The following is a 22488-nucleotide window of genomic DNA, read 5'->3' as shown; positions in this document are numbered from 1 at the left end:
TATTAATAGTTAGTCATTTGACCACTGTGACTTCAGTGTCACCTCAACCACTTAATGGCTATAAAGCCGAATGGGAGGCCAGAGTACAAAGCTGGAACAAACTGCAATGTTAAAAAAAACCCACTATAAATAAAATACTAGATAAACAGTGTACATTTCAACATTAAAGACACCACTATAATAACTCAAGTAAAACAAATTCACCAAACTAGTGCCATATCAAATACAATGGAATAAATTATAGAACTGCAACAAACAACTTGTATAATGTTAGAAAATAACTGCAATAACAAATAAGCTTCAGCCCAAACAGGTGGGTGGACATTTAAAGGTGAACTGATTAAACATAGCACAAAGTAATAATGGAAATATATATATACCACCTATTTAAAAAAAATATATGTACATAGTAATAATTATACTATACCCATGATGTGATTCACATCTCTTGTGTATATTGTTGTTAATCATGGGGTATCCCGCTGATTTCTATTTCCTCTAAATCCCTAATAAGCCTTGAGGAAAAACAAACCGAAGCCGCAGCAACTCCCAGACCGGGCAGCAGGGGGAGCCAGTCTCCCACAAAGTGCCTGTGGCAGTAATCATAAAGAAGAAACGTTTTTATTCTGAGGTCGTGATCTGAACGAGCAGGAGAAGAACAAGCAGCCGCCTCTAACACTTCCTGTCTGGATCCAGGGTTTTTACTTCATATTGGTTCTGTCGCTCCGTGTGAGGAGGGAGTCGACCCGTGTTCCCAGCCCGGGTTCCTGCATCCCTCCCCCGCACAGCAGCTAGCTTCCCCGCGGTGCCACAGCGGCTGCTCGCCCCGCAGCGGAGAGGGAACAACCTGCCTCTTACTCAGGACTTGACTTCTTCATAAACACGCTAAGGTAAGATTTTAATATCTCACTGCAGCTGTTGGGAGGTTTATTGTCTTTTTAAAAAGAAATAAAACCGTTTCCCAGCCTCCAACATCTCTGACTCCTGCCCGACAACATCTGCATCTTGACAGATGAGGCAGCGGCTAACGTTAGCTTAGCATTAAGTTAGCCTGCACCTCCTCTCCACAGTGGGCTTCTCCTTCTTCTCCTCCTCCTCGGTAGTTCCTGGATCATCGTTGACAACTGTTCGCTTTAATGTGATGAAAATGAGAACCCGCCATTACAGCCTCGTTAGAGCCAAACCTCCAAAATGTGAGAGGGAACCAAATAGTCGCTTGTGTTTGTTGTGTGTTCGCGATTTAAACTTAATTTTATTTGTCAACACTGGGTCGTTTACTTTCCTTTACCTCCTGACCTCACCTTGTGTTTCCCCCTTTTTAAAATGTGTTCTCACCATCATGGAATTCACTATTTATCTTCAACAGGAGCTCAAACACCGACTGGTTAATTATTATAAAATGTCTTAACACAATATTGTGGTTTACTTGATCTCTCGTTGGACTCAAGCCTCTTCTGTTTTTGTGGATTTGTCCAATTTGTCTCTATACAGAGGTTTGAGCCAGAGAGATGAATTTGGTAAAACACACACTGACAGCTGATTGAGATGTACCAGTTTATAAAAGACCTGAAAAAGAAAAAGAAGAAATCAAAATCATATATCCTTTAGTTTAGTTTTCGAGGTAATGATTAGTTGATCTGTTGGTTTAGAAAACAAAAATCACTCAATAATAATTGTCAAAGAAAATAGTTAAATATTTTTGGGTTTAGAATGAAATCTGAAAAGGTGACCTTGAGTTGTGGGATATCAGGATTATATTTGTTACTATTTTCAGATTAAATCAAGAGAATAAGTTGCAGCTAGGTCTGGACGATATGGCCAAACATGTAATCGTTTTCATATCAGTCGATATTAATATCATCACATATTTCTTTTCATTTTATAGCTTTGTTTTTTTGCTCCTGGCTGAAGGTTGTGGTTTTAAACTCTTCTGTAAAAGCAGTCAATGAAAAACAGTTGCGATCAATAATGTGCTGATTCTCCTCACTGTGCTTACACAACTCAGGAAGTAAGCAGTAACGGGAAATGTATTGAACCGTTGTTACATTTCTATTGATGAAAGTTATATTCTGATTGATTTAATGCCGAGCCCCAGTATGCAGCCCTGACATCAACTGTGTCTGTGTCTGTCACGGAGTTCACAACGAGAACAACAAGTCCAAACAGGGTTTCTTGAGAATGCTAAACCCTGCTTTGTTATATATACTATGACTACCAGTGAAATATGTCAGATTCTCTGTAAAAATCCAGCCGTGATTGTGCGACAACACAGCAGTCTAGTTAGTCAAGGAGGCTCATCCCTCCATTTACAGCAGCTTATCTCTTGCCGCGGCTCCGCAGATCGCTGACAGGGTTGCCCTGTTGATCTTTTAATGAAGCCGGGGATCCTCCTCTGCTCCAGATGGCCCTGTGTCGTACTTGTACGTCTGTAGAACCGTGTCTGTGTTGTTATTAATGCTCTACATGGCTTGGACCCCCGCAAGCTCTGATAAGTCCTCCCTCCTCCTCCTCCTGCGCAGATAGTGAAGGTCAGATCATGTGACTTTTGTTATCATAAGAGGCGCAGTATGGCATCTGGAGCCGGGCAGCATCTGTTGATGTATCGTCCGGCTCAAATCTAAATGCCTGTTCTTCATTGAGCTGCTGCGATCACAAGGGATCAGGGAAGTTCAGCGCTTTAGCCGTTTGTTTATCCCTGATCTACAGTGTCTTTGTCTAGGAACTTTACAGACATCACACAATACATAGTTTCACTGCACAAAGGCTTTTAGATTTTCAGCGCCCAGGATCTATGAATTTAATATTTCAAATATTTCGCAGAAAGCTCAGGTTTTAGCTTATGATGAAATGTCTCAGCTCATACGTAACAAGTGGTTGTAGTTGTTAGGCTACCACTGGTTTGAAGTTTTAAAAACTCCTACCAAATGAATGTCTCGACACCGAATCATCAACCGAAACCATTTATACCGGTAGCTTCTTTTAAACCTGCTGGCCAGACAATGATTGTTGTCATTACACAACCAAAGACTAAACTGACCCATACCATACCCTGTAGAATGAGATTTGCACTGATAATATAATGTAATATCTTTACACCATTACCAATGTAGGAGCTTCCCTGAAGCACCTCAATGTGTCAGGAAACAGGTCGAACCATTTATCTTAGATCGAAGTAGGACAAGCTTGGTCTCCTCAGTGGGTATAAAAAACCTGTTGTCGCCGGTGTGTAGCCAGTTTTAACCACGGTCATGCACGTGTGTTGTTTCTGAACTCGCCAAGTTCACTTACACATATTGTGTTGCTGCTTCAGTAGCAGCTAGCTAACTAGTTTTCTAAAGGATATTGTGTGTTTTTAAGATTAAACAGGGAAACTCTTAAATTTCAGATATGTTTGGACCTTGAGGAAGAGAATATTTCATCTCTGCCAGTGATGAGCACGTAGGCTGTGATATGCTGTGCAGTACTTCTATACAAGTATATGTGAAATGTACAGTATATGTGAAATGGACGAGTCAGTGAAGAAGATAAAGAAGCAGCTCTGTGCCCAGGAGACAGTTGTGCTCGATGCGAGTCTCTTTGTGTGTAGTGGTGATTCTTCCCTCTCGCTTCTCTTACATCACCATTTATATCGTAAGCAGTCGATGGAGGAAGCGAGGTCACCTGGAGTGGGTGTCTCTTCCCACGCACTGTCCTTGTCCTGAACCCTGCTGGAGTCTTATTTTTCTTAATGCTTCCATTTGTTTTTTTCCGGCATCTGTGAGATTTGCTCAGCTCCCACACACTGCCTCCGCCTCCGCCGCAATCCTGTCACCACCACCGTGACAAAAATCAAGGAAAATGTCTCCGTCTCTTTCTGTTTTTCATCTCTTCCTCCACTCTCTCCATTTCTTGAAAATAATGGGCAGATAATAAGCTGAATGAACTCGGAGATGGAAATGGCCCTCCTGGAATTATACAAAAAGGGTTTTGTTTAGATGCTGCTCAGATAATAATTACCCATGTTGCATAAGTGACGTCAAACGCGGACTGAACCGCTGCTTCTACCGACGCGTCAAATCTGTCCACTTAGAGCTGAACTTTGTGTTACTCGATGTGTTTCCATGCATTAATTAGCACTTTACAGAGCGTGTGGAAAAAGCCCAGACTCCACAGACGCTTCAAATGGAACCGTTAGAGAATAAAATATTTAGCCTTTTATTTAAGATGCATGTATTTGCTTTGATTTTACGTAAGATTTCCATCCATTTGGATTACACAGTTTTAACATGTAGACAAATGAAAGAGTTAGAATAAATATAGACTGTTTATATGAAGATGTACTGAAGGTTCATTTAAAGAAGACTAATAAATCAGGAAGCTACATTATTCAGTTTGCTGTGTCCCAGGCCTTTGTACGTCTTGTTAATAAAGCAGTAAATGCCTGAAATACCAGATTTTTTTCCTTACTTTTCGATGTCTGCTCATGTGTCTCAGGAACCACTCTCCTGGGGGTTCCCATCTGATGGAGCAGTGCTTGTCGGCCCACCATGTTTCCTTGTCACGTAAGCCCCTGGCCCTCTGCTGAGCCCCCGGCCTCCTGCGGCAGCCATGCAACCCCGGCGCAGCCCTCACAGCCCCTCCCTGACCTGCTGTGCAGCTGTCCCGCTCCACCTTTGAACACCACCCCTCAGACGCCTTCCCCGGACCCCATGGAGTCCCTCATAGTGATCACGGAGTACGAACCCAGCAGGCCGACTGGGGAGGAGGAGGTAAGAGGAAGCACGCCTTGTTACACCTCGTCTCCCAGAGATGTGTCTCTTTGGACTTCTGGGTTTGTGGTCGTATTTCTGTTGACCTAATATCAGATAATCCTAAGTAGGTCGACACTTTGCGGATATGATTTTTAGACCATGTAGACCAAATACAGAGGCTTTGTATATCTTGATGCTGCAGTTTGTTAATTCAATAATGAAAAATACCAACTGGAAAGTTCTTTACGTCTCAGGTAGAAGATATGGACAGTTCTGAGACGCCCGAGCCGGCCTCCTCTGTGGCGGCGCCCTTCCCGACCTCGTCCTGCGACCTGCTGTCCCACACAGTTTGCCGGTCGGCGTCCCTGCTCCCCCAGAGCCATGAGCAAAGGGGAAGACTGAACATGTCAGACAGGAAACTCTCTCTGCAGGAGCGCTCGCAAAGCGTGGCGTCGCCCTGCAGCTCCCCAGGACTCAACGGGCGCTACATTTACCCATCGCTACCGTACTCACCCATCACATCACCCCACTCTTCTCCACGGTTTCTCCGCCGACCCACTGTGGAGTCGCACAGTGTTTCTATCACAGACCTCCAGGTATGATCCAGACTTGGGGCTTACAGGGTTCCTGTGGTATGCATTTGATGTTTAAGTTGATTTTACTGTTTGCAAGTCAACATTTCTCATCCAATATCAGCAGTTTACTTTGATATCTGCTAGAAATCCTCAAAAATAACTCAAATATAGTTGCATCCAGTATGACTGTAGTTGTAATTATATAATGTATTGTCCCTGAATCATCTGACCTGTGTATCCCCTCAGGTCTTTACTCTGCTTAATGCATTACACATGAATGAACAAACTGTTCACACAGAGCCAGGCTCCTCCAGAGGCGCTCCACCTGAACATCTGTTAGTTTATCTAAATATCAGTATCGCTCTTGTCTGAAAGTAAACAGGACTGCGTGTGCATTTGTCTCGAAAGCAGCAGCACAGTGGTTAAAGACTGAACTGATATGAAGGTAAGGTTTTACAGTCTCACTAGATGTAGGTATGACTGTAGCTGTGATCCCTGTTGTATGTACTGTAGGTGCAGAATCTTATAGATTAGTCTGCTACTGTAGATGGAATTCACCTAATCACTTGATGTAGGAGTGAAAAATGCACATGAAGGTTAATTAGGTGAAATGACTGTAATTCTCTGAAATGAATGTAATGAATGTGTCATATCAAGTCTTGAAAATTGAAATTCTCTATACTCACTTCATCTTACCATCCTCCTCGACACTTAAAAATATTGTAATCCTCTGGAGACCAACAGTCAAATAAATGACATTTAGACATGGGCTTTAAATGAGGAAATGGTTTAGTCACCGCATTTCTATTTTGTATGAGTCATTCTCTGCAGGATGGGTTCTGTGTGTTCTCAGCACTTAGTGTTTCAAATCATCACCACTCTTCACCATTGAATGATGGTAGAATACACTGGTGCTTGACCGGATAGTTTCCTCTGATCACTACAAAATATATCACAAATCTATTAGGTCCATGCAGCACATCCTGCCTCTGGAATCCCAGACACACTGCAGGATTAGATTAGTCTTTACTGTCACTGTTGATGAGATGGTCTCTGATTCAATCTGGATTTATTAAAGAGGAGTTCTGCCCTATGGCTCTATGATTACAAATGTGTGTATGTAAATTAATGGTACTTGCAATGTCGTAGTTGCCCGATCATATTACACCAATAATGCTGTGGTGTGGCTGCTGAACCGATACCGAAAGTTTTTGTAAATATCATTGATTTACACAACCACATTTATTAACATTGGGCCCAAGTAAAAAAATACAGGAATACTTTTTTCAAGGTGGAGTTTCTGCTTCAAATAAATCTTAAAAAATCAGGAATAGAAAAGGGGACAGAACATGCAATTTGTCTTGAGTCACAATCCTTGGGGCCGTGATAAGCAAACAGCTGTTGGTTGAAGGGAAGTTAAATGAACCAGAAGTGGGATTCTGGTTCAGATTTAAATGCATCTAGGTGCTAAAATATGATTCAATTTTTAAAAGGAAACCATTTTCTCCTCCTCTCTTTTCTCTTTCCTCCTCTCTCTCTCTCTCTTCAAGGACTGTGTTCAACTTAACCAGTATAAGCTGAAGGACGAGATTGGAAAGGTACCATCACAGACAACACACAGATTGGTCCCTTTCACTGACTCTTCCATTTCCCTCTCCCTGCCGCCCACTCCATGTCTGTCAAGTAGCGCACATCACCGAGGACACGCAGGCACAGTCCCTGATATCCTCTCTCGCGCTTGTCCTCATTTCCCAAACTCTTTGCAAAATACCAGGCGATGGGAGAGTTGGAAGATGGATGAGAGGCTGGTATAAATAGCGCTCTCTAAGGGTTGTGCACGGCCTAGTGGATACGAGTGTGTGTGAGCAAGTGGGAGTGTGTAGCTGTAGGTTTAGATTGTGGGTTTAATAAGACATCATGTTGATATGTGTGTGTTTCCCCCGTGTGTGTAGGTAGGTAGGCATGTTAACGTGTTTGTTTTCTTGTTCAACTGAGACCAACAAGCCTTTCCAGGCTTGTTGGAGAGGTTTCTGTTATCAGATCATCTCTGGGACTCTAGGATCAGCTCTGTGCTGCTTCTCCAATCTGCTCCCCCAGCAGGAAATGATCCTGCCAACCCCCCCTCCTCCTCCTCCTCTCTGTGTTTGTTTTGTGCATGAATCTTTGCACACAGGCTACTAATTGGACCTAGTTTTTATCCAGAATTGCGTGAGTGTTTGTGTGTCTGTGTGTGGGCAGGGGAACACAAACCAGATCCAGCTTCCTTAATTAGCCTGAAATCCAAAATGAAAGAGAGAGGGAGAGATGATTTGAATTTGTGTGTTCTCACTTTGAAGCAGCTGGTACTCTTTCAGTGTTCACTGTCAGCCCACTCACTTCCGGTCTCTCTCCATGGGTTTTTTATATATTTATTCCCGTGTGTATTTAGAACATTTGCTTTGCACATAGTGTGATATTTATTTTGTTTAAACATAAAGAATTGACAGATGCTCAATGTCTCTTCATCGGTTTCTACTCTCTGTTAATTACTCTCTCCCGGACCAGGGCTCCTATGGTGTTGTGAAGCTGGCGTACAACGAGGACGACAACACATACTATGTGAGTTCTTCATGCACATATACACACAGATGTGAATTCTCTCACTTCTCTCTCCTTCCCTATCACTACTCACACACACGCAGACAAAGCGAGAGGCATTGTGTCTGCCCCCCCCCCCTCTTCACGAGCACTGGTGTGATTTCAAGTGAAACCTCCACATTTGACTATGTCTCTGGTTAATTGTGCCTCTCTCTGCTGAGCTGTAACAACAAATCAGCTCAAGCTTTTCTGTTTGCTGCTCGTGATTGTTGCTGCAGTTCTCATAAAGCCGCGTGATATTGACAGATAATGACATGGGGATTATTTTAATATTCCTCCCAAGTGACAAAGCCCCACATGTCCCAATCAGCGATAATATTATTGCTGTAATAACTGAGGGTACTGAGGCTATCAAGAAAATTACATTTAAATTAGAAATTTTTAGGTATTCAGAAAATCTGCCCCCAAGAGTTGAAATATCCTTCAAACAATCCTGCTGTGTCACGACGGCTTCAATGGTTGTCAGCTCGCGTAGTTTTTTCAAAAATGGTCAGAAAGACCTTTGATCTGACCAAACAGATCTGCAGGGCATGAGTGAGGGCGTTCCAGGTAGTTGCAGAATACCATCTGCTTTCACGAGGTATTACAATCAATTTGAGATGTTGTGCAGTCATGCGTTGAAAGCAGCCACATCTGAGCTAGACTAGTGAGAAAAGCTTCAGTTGTCAGTGATCTGGCATCTAAAAAATAGCAAATTTTATATTCTTTATCTCAAGATTATTGGTGTTTTAAAAGGATATTTATGTAATTATTAGTTAGTAACAATAATTACTAAGATAACAGGAAATACTAGTTTTTGCAACCCTTTTAAAGTGTATATGTTCATCCAGAAAATCTGCCCAAATTGTACTTATATTTTAAATCTTAATTTAAAAATCAAACAAGTGGTGTGGGCACGATTTTCAGATGCAGACATTTTAATATATAGTCCATCTCTCAGAGTTCATATTGTCTCAAGATATTTCACAAACATAATTATGTTGACATTTTCTGAAGCACTTTGTTTACAGGCCAGAAACGATTCAATGCTTTTATAGCTTTTAGAATCTTTTTCACAGATGACCCTGGTCAGTGCACAAAGCCACATAAACACAAACGATGTTCAAGGTGAAAAGATAAATCTTAATCTGTGGGTGTGAGTGGGTGCACTGTCGGATATGCATCACCTCGCTCGGCTGTATCTTACTCTTTTTGTATTCCTCTCTCTTTGTCTTCCCTCTGGATCTCTTCCCCAATGTCTCTCCCACCTCCTCTCTCTTATCCTCTCCTCTCTCCAATTCTATCTCTCCCCCTCACGCTCCTGTAGGCGATGAAGGTGTTGTCCAAGAGGAGGCTGATGAGGCAGGCAGGTTTCCCACGTAAGTCTAGAGCCAGCGGCAGATGGTTAACAGCAGAGAGCACAGTCACTTATAATGCTACAGAGGTGCATTAACACTGTCCTATCAAAAGTCTCCAGCCTTCCTCACCTACGTTGTTTCTGTCCTCCCAACAGGAAGACCTCCCCCTCGTGGAGCCAAAGCAGTCCCTGAGGGCCCCCCCCATCTCAAAGGACCCCTCGAGCGGGTCTATCAAGAGATTGCCATCCTGAAAAAGCTGGACCATTCCAATGTAGTAAAACTAGTGGAGGTGAGGTCTGTTAAAATGTGTTTATAGAGAGAGGAGAAGTTCAGGTGTTAAAGTAGATTCATAAAATACAAAATTCAAGAAATTTTTTTTAAGAAGCAAAAACTCAAACAAATACAAACTGGCAAAATACAAACTGGCTTGTTATTGCTTCTCTTCTCTCCAAGGAGCAACAGAGGTATACTACCATTTTGCTAATGGAACAATTTGAAGAGTGGCCTCAGTGGAGTGTCATTGAAAGAAAGAAAGATACAAATCAACACAACTAAATCTATTGAGAAATATTTAAATTTGGAATGGAGTAGTAAACTAACAGATTCTAACACATCTACACAGGACTGACTTAAAAACCTGCAGCTTTTTGAAAACACTAAAATACAACTAAACTTCATTATACAAACAAATTAATTTTTACCAGACACAAAAGATGAATGTGTGTGAGTGTGTGCTTGAATTTACTCTCATTTTTCCTCCTCTTTGCATCGGTGCCAGGTTTTGGACGACCCCAGCGAGGACCATCTGTACATGGGTACGTTCGGGCCAGTCCTCCAGCCTTTGGAACATTACACACAAACACACACACACACGCACAGTCATGCATAAAGCAAATACAATACAAGGTCATTTGAAAAGATGTTGTTTTTAGTTTTCTGTGTCTTGGTAACTGAAAAGCTTTCATCACTAACCTCATGTGTTCTTCTGTCGCAGTGTTTGAGCTGGTGAAGAAAGGGTAAGCTAAGCCTCTTTTATGGTGATGATTTTGGCACTGGAATGAGCTCAATCCATTAGTTATGATTGCTAATTGTGTGTGTGTCTGTGTGTGTATGTGTGCCTGTCATGTGTTCACGTATTCAGGGCTGTGATGGAGGTACCAACAGATAAACCTTTCAGCGAGGACCAGGCACGCTTCTACTTCCAGGATCTGCTCAGGGGAATTGAGTATTGTGAGTCGTCCAAATCAAACCTCCTGTTATTCTTCCCTACCAGCCTGTGACAACGTTGTATAAAGCCAAGAATCTGGTGATTGAGGTTGTGTATCTGTCTTTCTTTCTTAGATGACTTGTTATTTTACGTCACACACTCTCCATAATCGGGTGAATTACAAAAACAATTTAATCTTTAAAAGACAAAACACTATCATTCAATGGTGAGTCAGTATTGAGGCAGCTGCAATATGATCGATTCAGCTCAGATTCCGATTTCATTCGATTTGCAGAAATATTCTGTATTTTCATACAGCAAAGACACAGAGTTGTAGATGACAAAATTAAAATTATATAATGGTGGTGTCAAGATTAAGGCAGTTTAGTTAAAACATAAATTCCATTAGTACCATTAGTATGTACAAGATGATTTAAGGCAGATTTACATATCTTAAGAAATAATTACCGGTGTTCATGTTTGTTTATTTTTATCATAACCCTAACCCTAACTGCTGTCATGTGTATCCAACTTCCTGCTAATTCAAGATTACTTTGCATGGGTCCAAGCCGTCAAATTCAAATAAAAGTATCATCTTAAGATCCCCCTTACATCCCAGACTAGGTCCTGACAGAGAATGTTTAACATCCTGCCATAATCAGTTTTTTACGAATGGGACCTTGTTTTCTGTTTCATCAGTACATTACCAGAGGATCATCCACAGAGACGTCAAACCCTCCAACCTGTTGGTGGGAGAAGACGGACACATCAAGATAGCAGACTTTGGAGTCAGTAACCAGTTTGAGGGAACCGATGCTCTTCTGACCAGCACAGTGGGAACTCCTGCTTTCCTGGCCCCTGAAACTCTGTCAGAAACCAGGACGAACTTCTCTGGAAAGGTACTGAGCTCACTAACGCCCTCTGTTGATGACTTTCAGAAATGCAGGGACATATCTATGTTTTACATGATACCAAATACTTTTTTATTATGTATAATGATGCACTAAAGCACTAACTATGCACTGATAGGTTCTCACAATATATATTTTATAACATGTTTTTTTCCCCATTAAGGCTTTGGATGTTTGGGCCATGGGAGTGACCCTTTATTGTTTCGTCTTTGGAGTGGTGAGTGTGTGATACTGGTTGCTATTGCTGAGTTACTCCTCAATTACAGTCTGCTGATCCCCCATTAAAATATACTGCTCTGTCATCCACAGTGTCCTTTTATGGATGAGCGCATCATCAGTCTTCATCAGAAAATCAAGACACAGCCTGTAGTGTTACCTGAACAGTCAGTTCTGCTCCTCCTCCTCAATTTGTGTTGCGTTTATTGATTGAATAGCTGCTTGTTAAAGCTATAAATTAAATATACAATATGCATTTTTAAAATAAATTATGAATATGATTAACATTTTATTTTCACTGTTTCAACAGAGCTGACATATCAGATGATCTCAAAGATTTGTTGCTCAAAATGTTGGATAAGAATCCAGAGACCAGGATATCAGTCACACAGATGAAGGTGAACTCTCCTTTTCGGTTCAGCTGGTTGTGTCCAATATTTGGGATTTAACCAAGTTTGAGATTCACACATAGAATGAAGGAAGTCACCTAATACAAACATTTTAAAATACCGCTGTGTCTGGTGGATTTATAAACGTATATCTTATCTTGTCTCGTGCCTGTGTCCAGGTGCACCCGTGGGTAACAAGGCACGGTGCGGAGCCGCTTCCTCCAGAGGACGACAACTGCTGTCTGCTGATCGAGGTCACGGAGGAGGAGGTGGAGAATTCTGTTAAACACATCCCCAGCCTGGCTACAGTGGTGAGTTCAAGAACTGTTTTTTGTCTCTGTTTTTTTAGGTACTGTTTGCATAGAAAGCTATAATAAGCCTATGAATTCCCCAAAGTAATAAAATATACATATTCATGTTAGCCCAACCCCATTGTTCTGAAACCAGACAGAGAGGAAGTGAAGCATGCTGTATTAATGTGTGTGTTGTTCTTCATCAGATCATGGTGAGAACTATGCTGAGGAAGCGTTCTTTTGGGAACCCGTTCGACTTGGGCCGCAAAGAGGACCGCGGCAGCTTGTGTGCTCCAGGGCAGACGCTCATGTAAGGATTGTTTACAGCTTTAAACAAAAACTTTGAACTCTAACAAAGGTTTTGAAGTATTATTAGGAGTCAGAGTTCTCTGAGCAGTGTGCTGTCACAAACTTAAACTCACTAAGAGCTGTTACCTGCTGTTTGTCAGGTAAACAGTTATTATTTGTCTCCTCCCTCTCCTGGCCTGCAGGAAAGGCAGAGCAGGCAAAGTGAGATACTGCTACATACACTGTAAACAAAGAAGGTAAATACCTGGAGGAAAATATAGTATTATTTTAGTAAAGTGGTAGCGACTGTACTTTAACACCCCTGGCATGGTAGAAGCAGCTGCATTTCCCAATGTGCCTTTGGTGGGAAACATTTCTCCTGTTTCGAAGCGTGTAATTATCCTCTAGCATCTGCCAGAATATTTACTTTATACTTCTGTATTTAGTTTTTCTTCTATTCTTCTATTTCTTAATTTAATTTAGGATGGTCAAAGCGAAATTTTACTCCCATTATATGAATTGTACGAACACTGTTGTTGAGTTGACTTGTGTTACATTATTAAGTATTAATGTGTTCTTGCAGACAAACTATGACCTTAAAATATTAGTATTTGCAGTGTAATTTGTACTAAATTCATAAAAAGCCCAGAGCAGCTTTTTATCATGATAATTTGATATTCATTCCTTGCATGAAGAGTCCTAACTTTTCCAAAAGCACATATCTGGGACTTTGTGTCCTCATGTGTGTCCTTGGAAAGAAACTTATCCCAGCTTGATTTTGCTGATTCTCCCCCGTCGTGTATGAACGATCCTAGTTAACAGCTTGCCAGGTTTCCTTTGTGCCTGCTGCCCTGCATTTTGTCACAATGACATGGTTGGTTTCATAACATCTATATAAAGATGGACAACGTGTCTTTACTCTCTCTCTCCATATTCAGAAATGAAGGTAAAATACCCCAGATATGAAGAGATAGATAGACACACTGTGAGCTCCTGTTAGTACACATGTTCCAACAATCACAAGTCAGTCTCAGCCGTCAATCATGACCTTTCACCCCATCAACAAATAATTAAACATAACTAAAAACCAAACTGACGTGACAAATTAACAATGGAACAAACATCAGTGACTTTCTGGTTTGATCCATTTCCCATCTGCTAATATGGAGGAGGCAGAGCTTATGACCTATACTGTAGATAGCCACCAGGGGGCAATCAAGACACGTAAGCTTCACGTTCTACGAGCCGACATGTTGTCCATCTTTATATACTACAGTCTGTAATTGGAGTCAGTTGCTGTAGTTAAAGCAGTGTCTCTGATGTGTCCTTCAGGAAGCAGGAGAGTGGTGATGGCATGAGGACCATGGACCTTCCCTACGTGGGAGAAGACGAGGCTCTCTCCTGATGACCAGGGTCCAAAATCCACCCCCGCTGCACCACACCCCTTTACTCACGCTTTTATACTGGCAGCCTACGCCCACATGCGTTTCCTGGTGGAGGTGGAGCGGACGCAGAGAACAGAGAGAAAGTAAAGGATCTGAGGCACTTTGACGACCATTTGCTTGTTCTCCATTTTCCGAGGCTTTAAAGGGAAACTTGTCAAAACTCCTAGAGAGGATCCTCCTGAACATTGCACTTGTCTGCAGCTCTCATCCCCCAAACCAGTCTCCTCTCTTCTCACCCTGCATGCATGTATAGTCTGTGCATGCTTCGTCTCAGGCTTCAACTGTACAGCTTTGTGTTTTACTTGTAATTTAGCCACTCGTGTTTCTCCTTGTCCTCACGTGACGATACTTTCAGGTAACGGGTGGCCGTGGATGACGGTTCATGGGGGGGGGATGGTTGTATTCGCAATCACCTCGACCTGCTCTCCATTGGAGCAGGTTTTTATTGACGATGAATGTCTGGCTAGCTGTGCTTCAGAGCGGCAGGGCCCAGTTCGGTCAAATTTGTGTGAATCATCCGGACAGTTTTCCCCTAAAAAATGTAAAAAAAAAAGGGCAGCGATATAATGTTTACGTCACTGAATGCATGTGTTTACTTTCCCAATGCAACACGGTATAAGCTATTTCTGAGCACTGGCACGCACAGGACACACTTTGTTTGATGCAATTCTTTCCTATGTCAGTCTTACCACTGGCTCTTAATTGAGTCTCATTTACTACAATCAGTAGAAAGCTTTAAAAACTGTTGATATGTTGATTTGCAAATTCATCATTGCTTTTCAAGAGCTTAGATTTAGAGCTTTTGCTTCAGTGAGACTTTTCTCAAGTGAGCAGTTGAATATTTGTTGGTTTATGCTTGATATTTTTAAGCTTGACAAAAACAGAATGTGTTGGAGCAAAATTATTCTGTAGGCCTAAACATTTAGACACAAAATTATTTCTCTGCTATTAATTGGACAAACATGCGCTCGTTTGCGGTTTCACACTGAAAAGGGAAAATCGTGGCTCTCCAACCTCATGTTCAAATTGGGAAGCTTCTCACTTGTTTTGTTTTGTATCGTAAGAATCACTGTTTTTTTTATTTAAACGCACATTTTACGGACACCAAAAAACTTTAATTATATATAATGTTGTAAAGTGCAGTAACATTAACAGACAAACCTTTAAACTATTTGTTCGTGTAAAATTACCAGAGCTGCTGCAGCATTTCAGTTTTGAGATGGGACAGCATAGTGCAGCTGCAGATGTGTCTTGTACAAATCTATGCATATCTATTGAACTGTTATAAAGAAACTCTTTGTCATCGTTGATTGAAGGACTGGGCCAGTCTGCACATATTTATATATAAGCTAACTATAAAATATTTTTTATTTATTCTCATGTTTTTTTCATTTTTGATGATCCCAAAGCAGTAAAATTAGCACATTTCCACTTTTGCTCCTTGTGTTTCCTCTTTGTTTTTCTTCATTTTCTCTGGCATTAGTGTAAAAGTAGAGATAGTCACTGGATGTTAACATAGAATAACGACAGAATATTGTTTGTAACATTTCAATGCTTCCACACATGAATAACTTCGGCACTTAAGTGTTGAATGTATATGAAAAGGGACTTTGGATTCATTTATTTTTTACCTTACTACTTGCATGTCACTCTGAACTGTACCAAGTGTGTGTCTGTTGTATGACTAGTACTATGCATATGATGTGTCTTTCTCTGTGTGGTGCAGTGGTGTCGCCCTGTCAGGTTGTCACATGCAAACTCACTTGGCTGGATCGGGACGGCTGTTCGAGTTTGAATCATTCTCCTCACTTTTCTTTACCGGATATTTAATTCATGCTGCAAATAGAGATGAAAGATTTAAATTGCCAAACTGGACTTTTTAAAACACACACAAACCCTTTGTGTTTATTATATTTGCATGATAAACAACGATAGCTAACAATATTTTTAAGCCTGTCATTAACTCAATTATTGCAGAATAGCCAAAAATGTATTTCAGACTTTGCAATGCCACCTCATTTAAATACGCCTTCTACTCATAATTACACATTCTGACATTCTGGAAGTTCCTTCAGATTCAGATTAAGCTTTTAATTTGAGTGAAATAAGGCAAGTTTACCTCTGATGGGAGTAATTTCCGTCCATGACCAACAGGAATTGAGTGAAGGACAGTTGACCTCTAAATGCAGGGTGACGGTGCAAGACACAAAAAAATGCGGTGTGATAGGTATTTTATACATACTATTTAAATATTTAAACTTGTAGTTAACACAGTTTTTGAAAAAGGCTACAGTATGTGATTAACATTTATTATTCAGATGGTTTTGAATTCTGTGGTGTAATTCATTTTGCTAAAGAGCTGTGGGGGGGAGGTTCTTCCCCCTGAATGCATGCCAACATACTATCACACTGTATTGTCATAGCATGTGAGGTCCTCGGCAACAAGACTGGACATTTAAATAAATTATTCCATAAATACTGTATCTCGATCATCATTTGAATAAAATATTATTGCCTTTGTAATGTTTGGGTCTGGATGTGATATTATTGGGCTTTGTTTATGAGCTTCCACAGACACACCACCAGTGGGTGCTGTGTCCCACAACATGTCAGAAGCTGTGGGATTCACTGAATATCACATTTTGTTCCTTTTCTTTGACATGATGACGCATTTTCTACGTCTGCCATTGTTTTCCTGACTGTAGCATACATACATACATAACTGGAGCAGGGTTCTGTAATATAACTGTATTCATGTGCTCTGTGAAGTGTTTTGAGAAGAAGTTGCTTGTTTGTAATTTTATATTTATTCAAGAGGAAATCTTTTGTTTGAGAATGTGGAGGATAAAACCTTAATGATTTGAACCGCAGTTTCTCTTATGGCCACTGGATGCTGCAGAAGCAATGATGCAATTTATTTACATGACATCTCATCTAAAAAGACAGGTCCTATTAAAATGTAAAAAATATATATATATAATTGGCAAGTACACACCAGTAATTACAATATCTGGTTTAAAGCCTACTATCAAACACATACTGGCAGAAATAAATGATTAGTTTCAGGTTCTCCATAATTTTTGAAATATGAAATGTTTATTTAGCTTCTGGATTCAGTGCAGGTGGTTTTAGGTTAAAGATTCATCAGAGGAGCATTTGATAAACCTCCAAACCACAGAAGAATATTACGTCAATATCAACTGAATTTAAACCTGGAAATGGTAAAAATGGTGTAGGTGCTTTGGAAAAACGTCTAAATCCCAATGCTCAAATCTAAATCCAAAGAAAATGAATTTGCAGGGGAACATTTCTGCTTGATCTATTATATTTAATGAAGAACTGCAGAAAATAGACTGACCTTAACAAAAGCATCATTCATTCACAAGCAGCATGAACACGAAAACATCAGCATAAAAAGAATTCAAAGGGCAGGTTTAAAATTGGCCAGGTCTCCGTGGATAGAGCCAATCACAAATTGGGGCTCACTGCAGAACAATGTAATACACGATACACAATGTCATGTGAGACTCAGTGCAAATGCAGCTCAGAGGCCGTTCCGGGTCCTGAACTTGTGGGTTCTGCCCCCACTGGGAACATAAGAGACCCTGAAACCCAACGTCAGCAACTGAGAAGTGCTGAGTTTGACAGAATTGGAGCCTTCACGTGTCTCGCTTGTTTTATTGTTTACCTGCTGGAGGCTGCTCGGGGTAATAGAAGAACAAAAAAAATGCAATTTACCAACACAATAAAGGGCTTGTTCAGCACTCTGTAAAATTGCATGCTTAGATCTCCTCCTGGAGGTGAGATGTTATAGTTCAGTGGTTTTCCCTTTTTCTCCATTAACCCACTTCAGTAAACTGTACATGCAGTCTCCCCAATTAAAGCTGCAAACTCTGGCTGCCGAGGGAAAGTTTGGGAAACACACAGAACTAAATGAAGCTGCTGTCAATGCTGCACTTGGGAAGATTAAAGAACAATGTGAAAAATGCTGCAGAGAAAGTGAGACTGAACTCAAGAACTTGACATCAGTCATGAAAATCAAAGATGCATTTATGCAGATGGGATCTCAGTCTGCAAGCTGCTGCTGAATAGGAATGAACGACTCGAATCACCATCACTTCCTTAGACTCGGTTAAACTTCTAAGAGCAGAAAGCAAGAAATCTCAGAAAATACCAGGGAATTTTTAAAGTTCATTATAAACTCAAGATTGTAGGGAAAGATATTTAGTCACTTTCAGAGAGGACAGGAACAAAACATAAATAATTAAAAAAAAAAAAAATCTGCAGAAATTATGTGACATAATCTTATATAAACTTATCGTCTATGACTTTAAAAATCTGTATCTTATTATAATTGTTTGTGAATTTAATTTTGTTTTTTTGTAAAGCACTGTTTTTACTTACATAGAAATTACGTTATTTTTCTTCTTCTTAGTATTTGTATTAGTATTCTTACCTCAAAGGAAAATATTGTGTGTAAAACTAGGAAACACACGGGGCTGAGGTTGTTTTCCCAGCTAAGAGAAGCTCCACCCAGTTAATACTGTGGTGCTCTAATAACAACAAGTGACCTCTGCGCCTAAATCAAACGCACCCCTCATGATTGGGCGGGATACTTCAATGACCACTTCCTGCTAACCAGGTAAGCACATGTGAGCGAACGTCTCCGTTGTTGTTTGTTTACTAGTGTGGATCATTTTTCTGCCTTTTTTCCTCCTGTGAACTTTTGGCTGTGTGCGATATTAGCATTTGTAATGATTTGTCGGGATTGTTGTTCGGCGTGTGCTGCTTTCATGTTGCTCATTTCCATCGTGGAGAAGTAGGAATATTCATGATCCGAGTATTTTGGATTGTCATGACCTGAATTAGCTTCGTGGCAAGTTTTCCCCCCTGTGGTTGCTCCCTTTGATTTCAGAGGAAATGCATATTTAGATAAAGGCTCCATAATTTTTTGGTTAACTTCATGCTTGCTTTCTGCCATAATATCCAAACAGCTGATCTGTGGTTTGGTTATTTATTTCTTCGTCTTCACTGAGCTGCACTGATCGTCAGGAGTAAAGGGATAGTTCACCGAAAAATTGAAATTCCCTCATTGTCTCCTCACCGGTTTGAGGATGGAGGGATGGGTGAGGAGTCCACAAAACACTTTCGGAGTCTCAGGGATAAACAGTGTTGCAGCCAAAGTGACTCCTTCTTCAGACGTAATAAAACAACAGAAAAACAACACGACGTGCCTCCGTACTGCTTGTGTGGCATCATCCAAGTGTTCACAAGCCCAGAGATTCAAATTCCACTCGAAAATTGAGTCATTTACACCGTGTTTTCCACTACCACTAACGTAGCATGTGCACTTGGAGCAAGAGTATGTGCGGCTTTTCCAGTGTGTCCGTGAAACATGAAAGCACCTATAAGGGTTATATCAGAGAACATTAAGGCTTGGGACATGTTGTAAATGAGGCCGTTTCGAGTCGATTATCAGGGCTTGTGGACCATTGTTTTTTTTACATCTGCAGAAGGGGTCATTTACTTCAATTGTATTGGATTTGGCTGCAACACTGTTTACCCCTGAAACTCCTGCAGTGTTTTGTGGACTGGAACACTTCACCCACCCTCCATCTCACAGTAGTGAGTAGATAATGAGTGAATTTATCATTCTCTGTCCCTTTAAGCCACTGATGGTGCACATACTGCTGCATCACACCACATAGCTTTCTCACAATAAGAATGACCAGTATGTCTCAGGCAGATTGCTCGGTCTAGATATGAATGCATCAGTATAATCCCCTCATTGTGCTTCTCTGTGCTTTGCACATATCACAGAAGAGCTGGTGTCAGACTCTGCTGCTCTTTTGAGAGAGGAATTTAATTATCGTCACACTCCGGCACTATGGCTGTGTAAAGAGACGAGGTCAGAGCCCAGAAGCAAAACTATCAACTCTACTACGTGAGTACTACACTCAGTCCTGTGAAGTTTCACTTTCTACTTGTCATCAAGTTCCCAGCAGGTGTCCCCTGTGCCTCCAGTGCTGTAGTAATATTCTAATAGTAGCTTAGTAAGAAAAAAACGTAAAAGCTGAAGTTTTATTTTGCTTCATCGACAAGTTCTTAATACAGATTTCATGCCACTGCAAAAGTCCATAGGAATTCATATGGATACCATGAATGTGTGAGACATTTCTCTCTGGACCCAAAGTGAAGGACTCACCGACATCACCACTTCACAAGTGTCAACTGCGTCAAATGATAACAAGGAAGGAGAAATGCATTATGAAATCAGTAATAATATGAATACATTCTTCATTTTTCATATAAGATAACATTAACAACTATATTATTATGAAACAATTTATAAAACCATAAAAACATTCTTAATTTAAGAGAAATGTGTTTTCTCAGAGGTCTATTGTTACCACGCTGCCCTTTTCATCTGTCAACAACCATTTACCACAGAAGGACAACATGCTATGTGTGACTAAACCTGAAGGTAATGAGGACAGTAAGAAAAATACGAAAAGAAAGAGAAGAAGAGCAAATGATGACCTTTCCGACTTTCCCAAAATGCATTCATACTAATGTGGTCTCTAATGTGAGATCACACAGGAATACATTTTCCAGATTGGCTATTAAAGCTATAAAGTGGCCATCTTAGTCTTTTCTCATTTACTCTCACGCCGAGGAGGATCCTCTTGATGACCTTGTGCTGCGGCTGGTTAAACTTCTTTTTGCCAGGTCACCGTGTTGTTTTTCTCGACGCTCTTCCTGCGCTGCCAAAAGACCACTTTGGTGACGCGGGGAATTGTTTTCTTGGCACCCTTCTGGTCCCTTATCAATACCAATCAATCAGTGTTTGGATGCAGCAGCCTGTCTGAGTATTGTTGCTGTCAGTGGTGTCCCCATCCAAATCCAGTCATCTTAATAACGGATGTGTCCTACAGCACCATATTCATCAATGCTAAACCAGGCATGGCCTCCTCGTACACTCTGCGGAGGTGCAATGCGGAGATGCTTTTTGACCTTGAAAACCTTGAGAACGGCTTAAGATAAAATGGATGGGATCAAAATTGGATAAAGGATAAAGCGGATTGCAGCAGAATATTAACTAATCGTGTGAGATGTTTGCAAACTCCATTTTGCATGTCTTAATTCCCCACTTTAATTCAGATGGAGGAGAGCGAAATGGAGATGGAGGTGAAACGCAGTGCACGGGAGGATGCAGAGTCACAGCAGATTAGGGATAAAGACGTTTCTGGGACAAGGAGATAAGGCACCTTAAAAGTACCTCTTCAGTGAAAGGACTTTCTTATCTTTATTTTTGCATCCTAAGTTTCACCTGAGACAAAATCATAAAAAGAAAAACACTGTTTTTGCATAGTATCCCTCTCTCTTTCTCCTTGGGTTTCCAGTTCATTTCTGGCGCTGAGACGGCACTGTGAGTTTTGGTTCCTAGTCGAGCGCTGAGAAATCTGCATTTAACCACCTCTCTTCTTCATTTCAAACTATCCACCTTTCTCCCTTCTGCTATGGCTTTGCATAATCTCCATACAATATAAAGCTACTTATACAACAGCCTGTCAAGCACCAGTTCATTTTAAGGAGAAATCGTAACACACAAATGCATCCAATCAGAATTTCCCTTTGTAGCTCTGCTGTGGCAATGTCATCTTCTGCGGTTTTACATGACGTGATCTGTATTCATGCCATTTTAAATTGGTTGGGAGCAGTAAAAAGCAGTTTGATTCCAGTGTGGGTGTTTTAAAAGACCATGCTAGTTGTCTGGGTTTACATCTCTTATGTTTGACATGAGGAACTACGCTACGTTGTTGGGTTTACTGCCCAGTCATGTAAACAGGGTAGCGGTGATGGATGATGATGATGATGATAATTGGGAGTGTGAGTCATTGAAATGTGCAGGAACAGTATTTTTTTCTCTTAAGTCCTATCAAACTACAGCATTTCTGTCTCCATGGCTTTGACTTTAATTCAGTTTTACACATTTTCATCAAACAAAAGTCAGATATCGGATATATAATCTCTATGAATAGAATATGGATGTAAATATGCAGAATATGTTGGCAAGGAACAAGATCAGGGGACCAGATCCTTCCTGGTTGTGTTTTGTGCCAAGAAACATTTGACTCCAAATACTGGCCTTTGCCCTGAGAAGCTAATTCTTATTTCGACGATAGGCTTGAGGTGTCAGAGAACTCGCTTTGCATATTTAATTCGCTCTCTAATCCAAAATTGATGCAAAAATAATTTCTTCAAACAATCTGCACTTTTCTTGTATTCTCTTTGATTTTACCAATATTTGAAACGGCAAATAAAGCAACATAGACTGAGGCATGTTTGCATCTTTAATTAGGTTTTGGGTGAAGAAGAAAACAACAAAGCTCTCTCAAACTCCTGAGTCAGGGTGCTCTTCACATCATGGTCATTTCAGCACAATAATTCTAAGAAACA

The 22488-nt window shown here is 40.7% G+C and overlaps 1 protein-coding gene across 1 annotated transcript; it reads left to right on the top strand.

The window, feature by feature from the left end:
- The first annotated feature begins 659 nt into the window (after positions 1 to 659).
- On the top strand, positions 660 to 16551 carry LOC133012476 (calcium/calmodulin-dependent protein kinase kinase 2). Its single transcript, XM_061080324.1, has 17 exons — positions 660 to 890; positions 4474 to 4748; positions 4985 to 5326; positions 6856 to 6903; positions 7850 to 7903; positions 9249 to 9300; positions 9435 to 9568; positions 10058 to 10094; positions 10274 to 10295; positions 10421 to 10509; positions 11186 to 11385; positions 11561 to 11614; positions 11707 to 11780; positions 11924 to 12011; positions 12182 to 12313; positions 12502 to 12605; positions 13916 to 16551. The coding sequence occupies exons 2-17, from the start codon at positions 4527 to 4529 to the stop codon at positions 13986 to 13988; spliced, it is 1725 nt and encodes a 574-aa protein (XP_060936307.1). The 5' UTR covers positions 660 to 890; positions 4474 to 4526; the 3' UTR covers positions 13989 to 16551.
- Positions 16552 to 22488: the final 5937 nt, after the last annotated feature.

The sequence above is a fragment of the Limanda limanda genome, chromosome 1, assembly GCF_963576545.1.
Source record: "Limanda limanda chromosome 1, fLimLim1.1, whole genome shotgun sequence".
NCBI lineage: Eukaryota > Metazoa > Chordata > Actinopteri > Pleuronectiformes > Pleuronectidae > Limanda > Limanda limanda.
Note: the sequence above shows the minus strand (reverse complement) of the source record. Positions and strands in the feature narration are given on the sequence as shown.

Bases quoted from the DNA above. Each gene is read 5' to 3' on its own strand.
- LOC133012476 (XM_061080324.1), top strand. From the start codon at position 4,527: ATGTTTCCTTGTCACGTAAGCCCCTGGCCCTCTGCTGAGCCCCCGGCC. The intron at 9,301-9,434 runs GTAAGTCTAGAG...TCCTCCCAACAG, and splicing joins GAGGCAGGCAGGTTTCCCAC to GAAGACCTCCCCCTCGTGGA. The intron at 12,012-12,181 runs GTGAACTCTCCT...GCCTGTGTCCAG, and splicing joins TATCAGTCACACAGATGAAG to GTGCACCCGTGGGTAACAAG.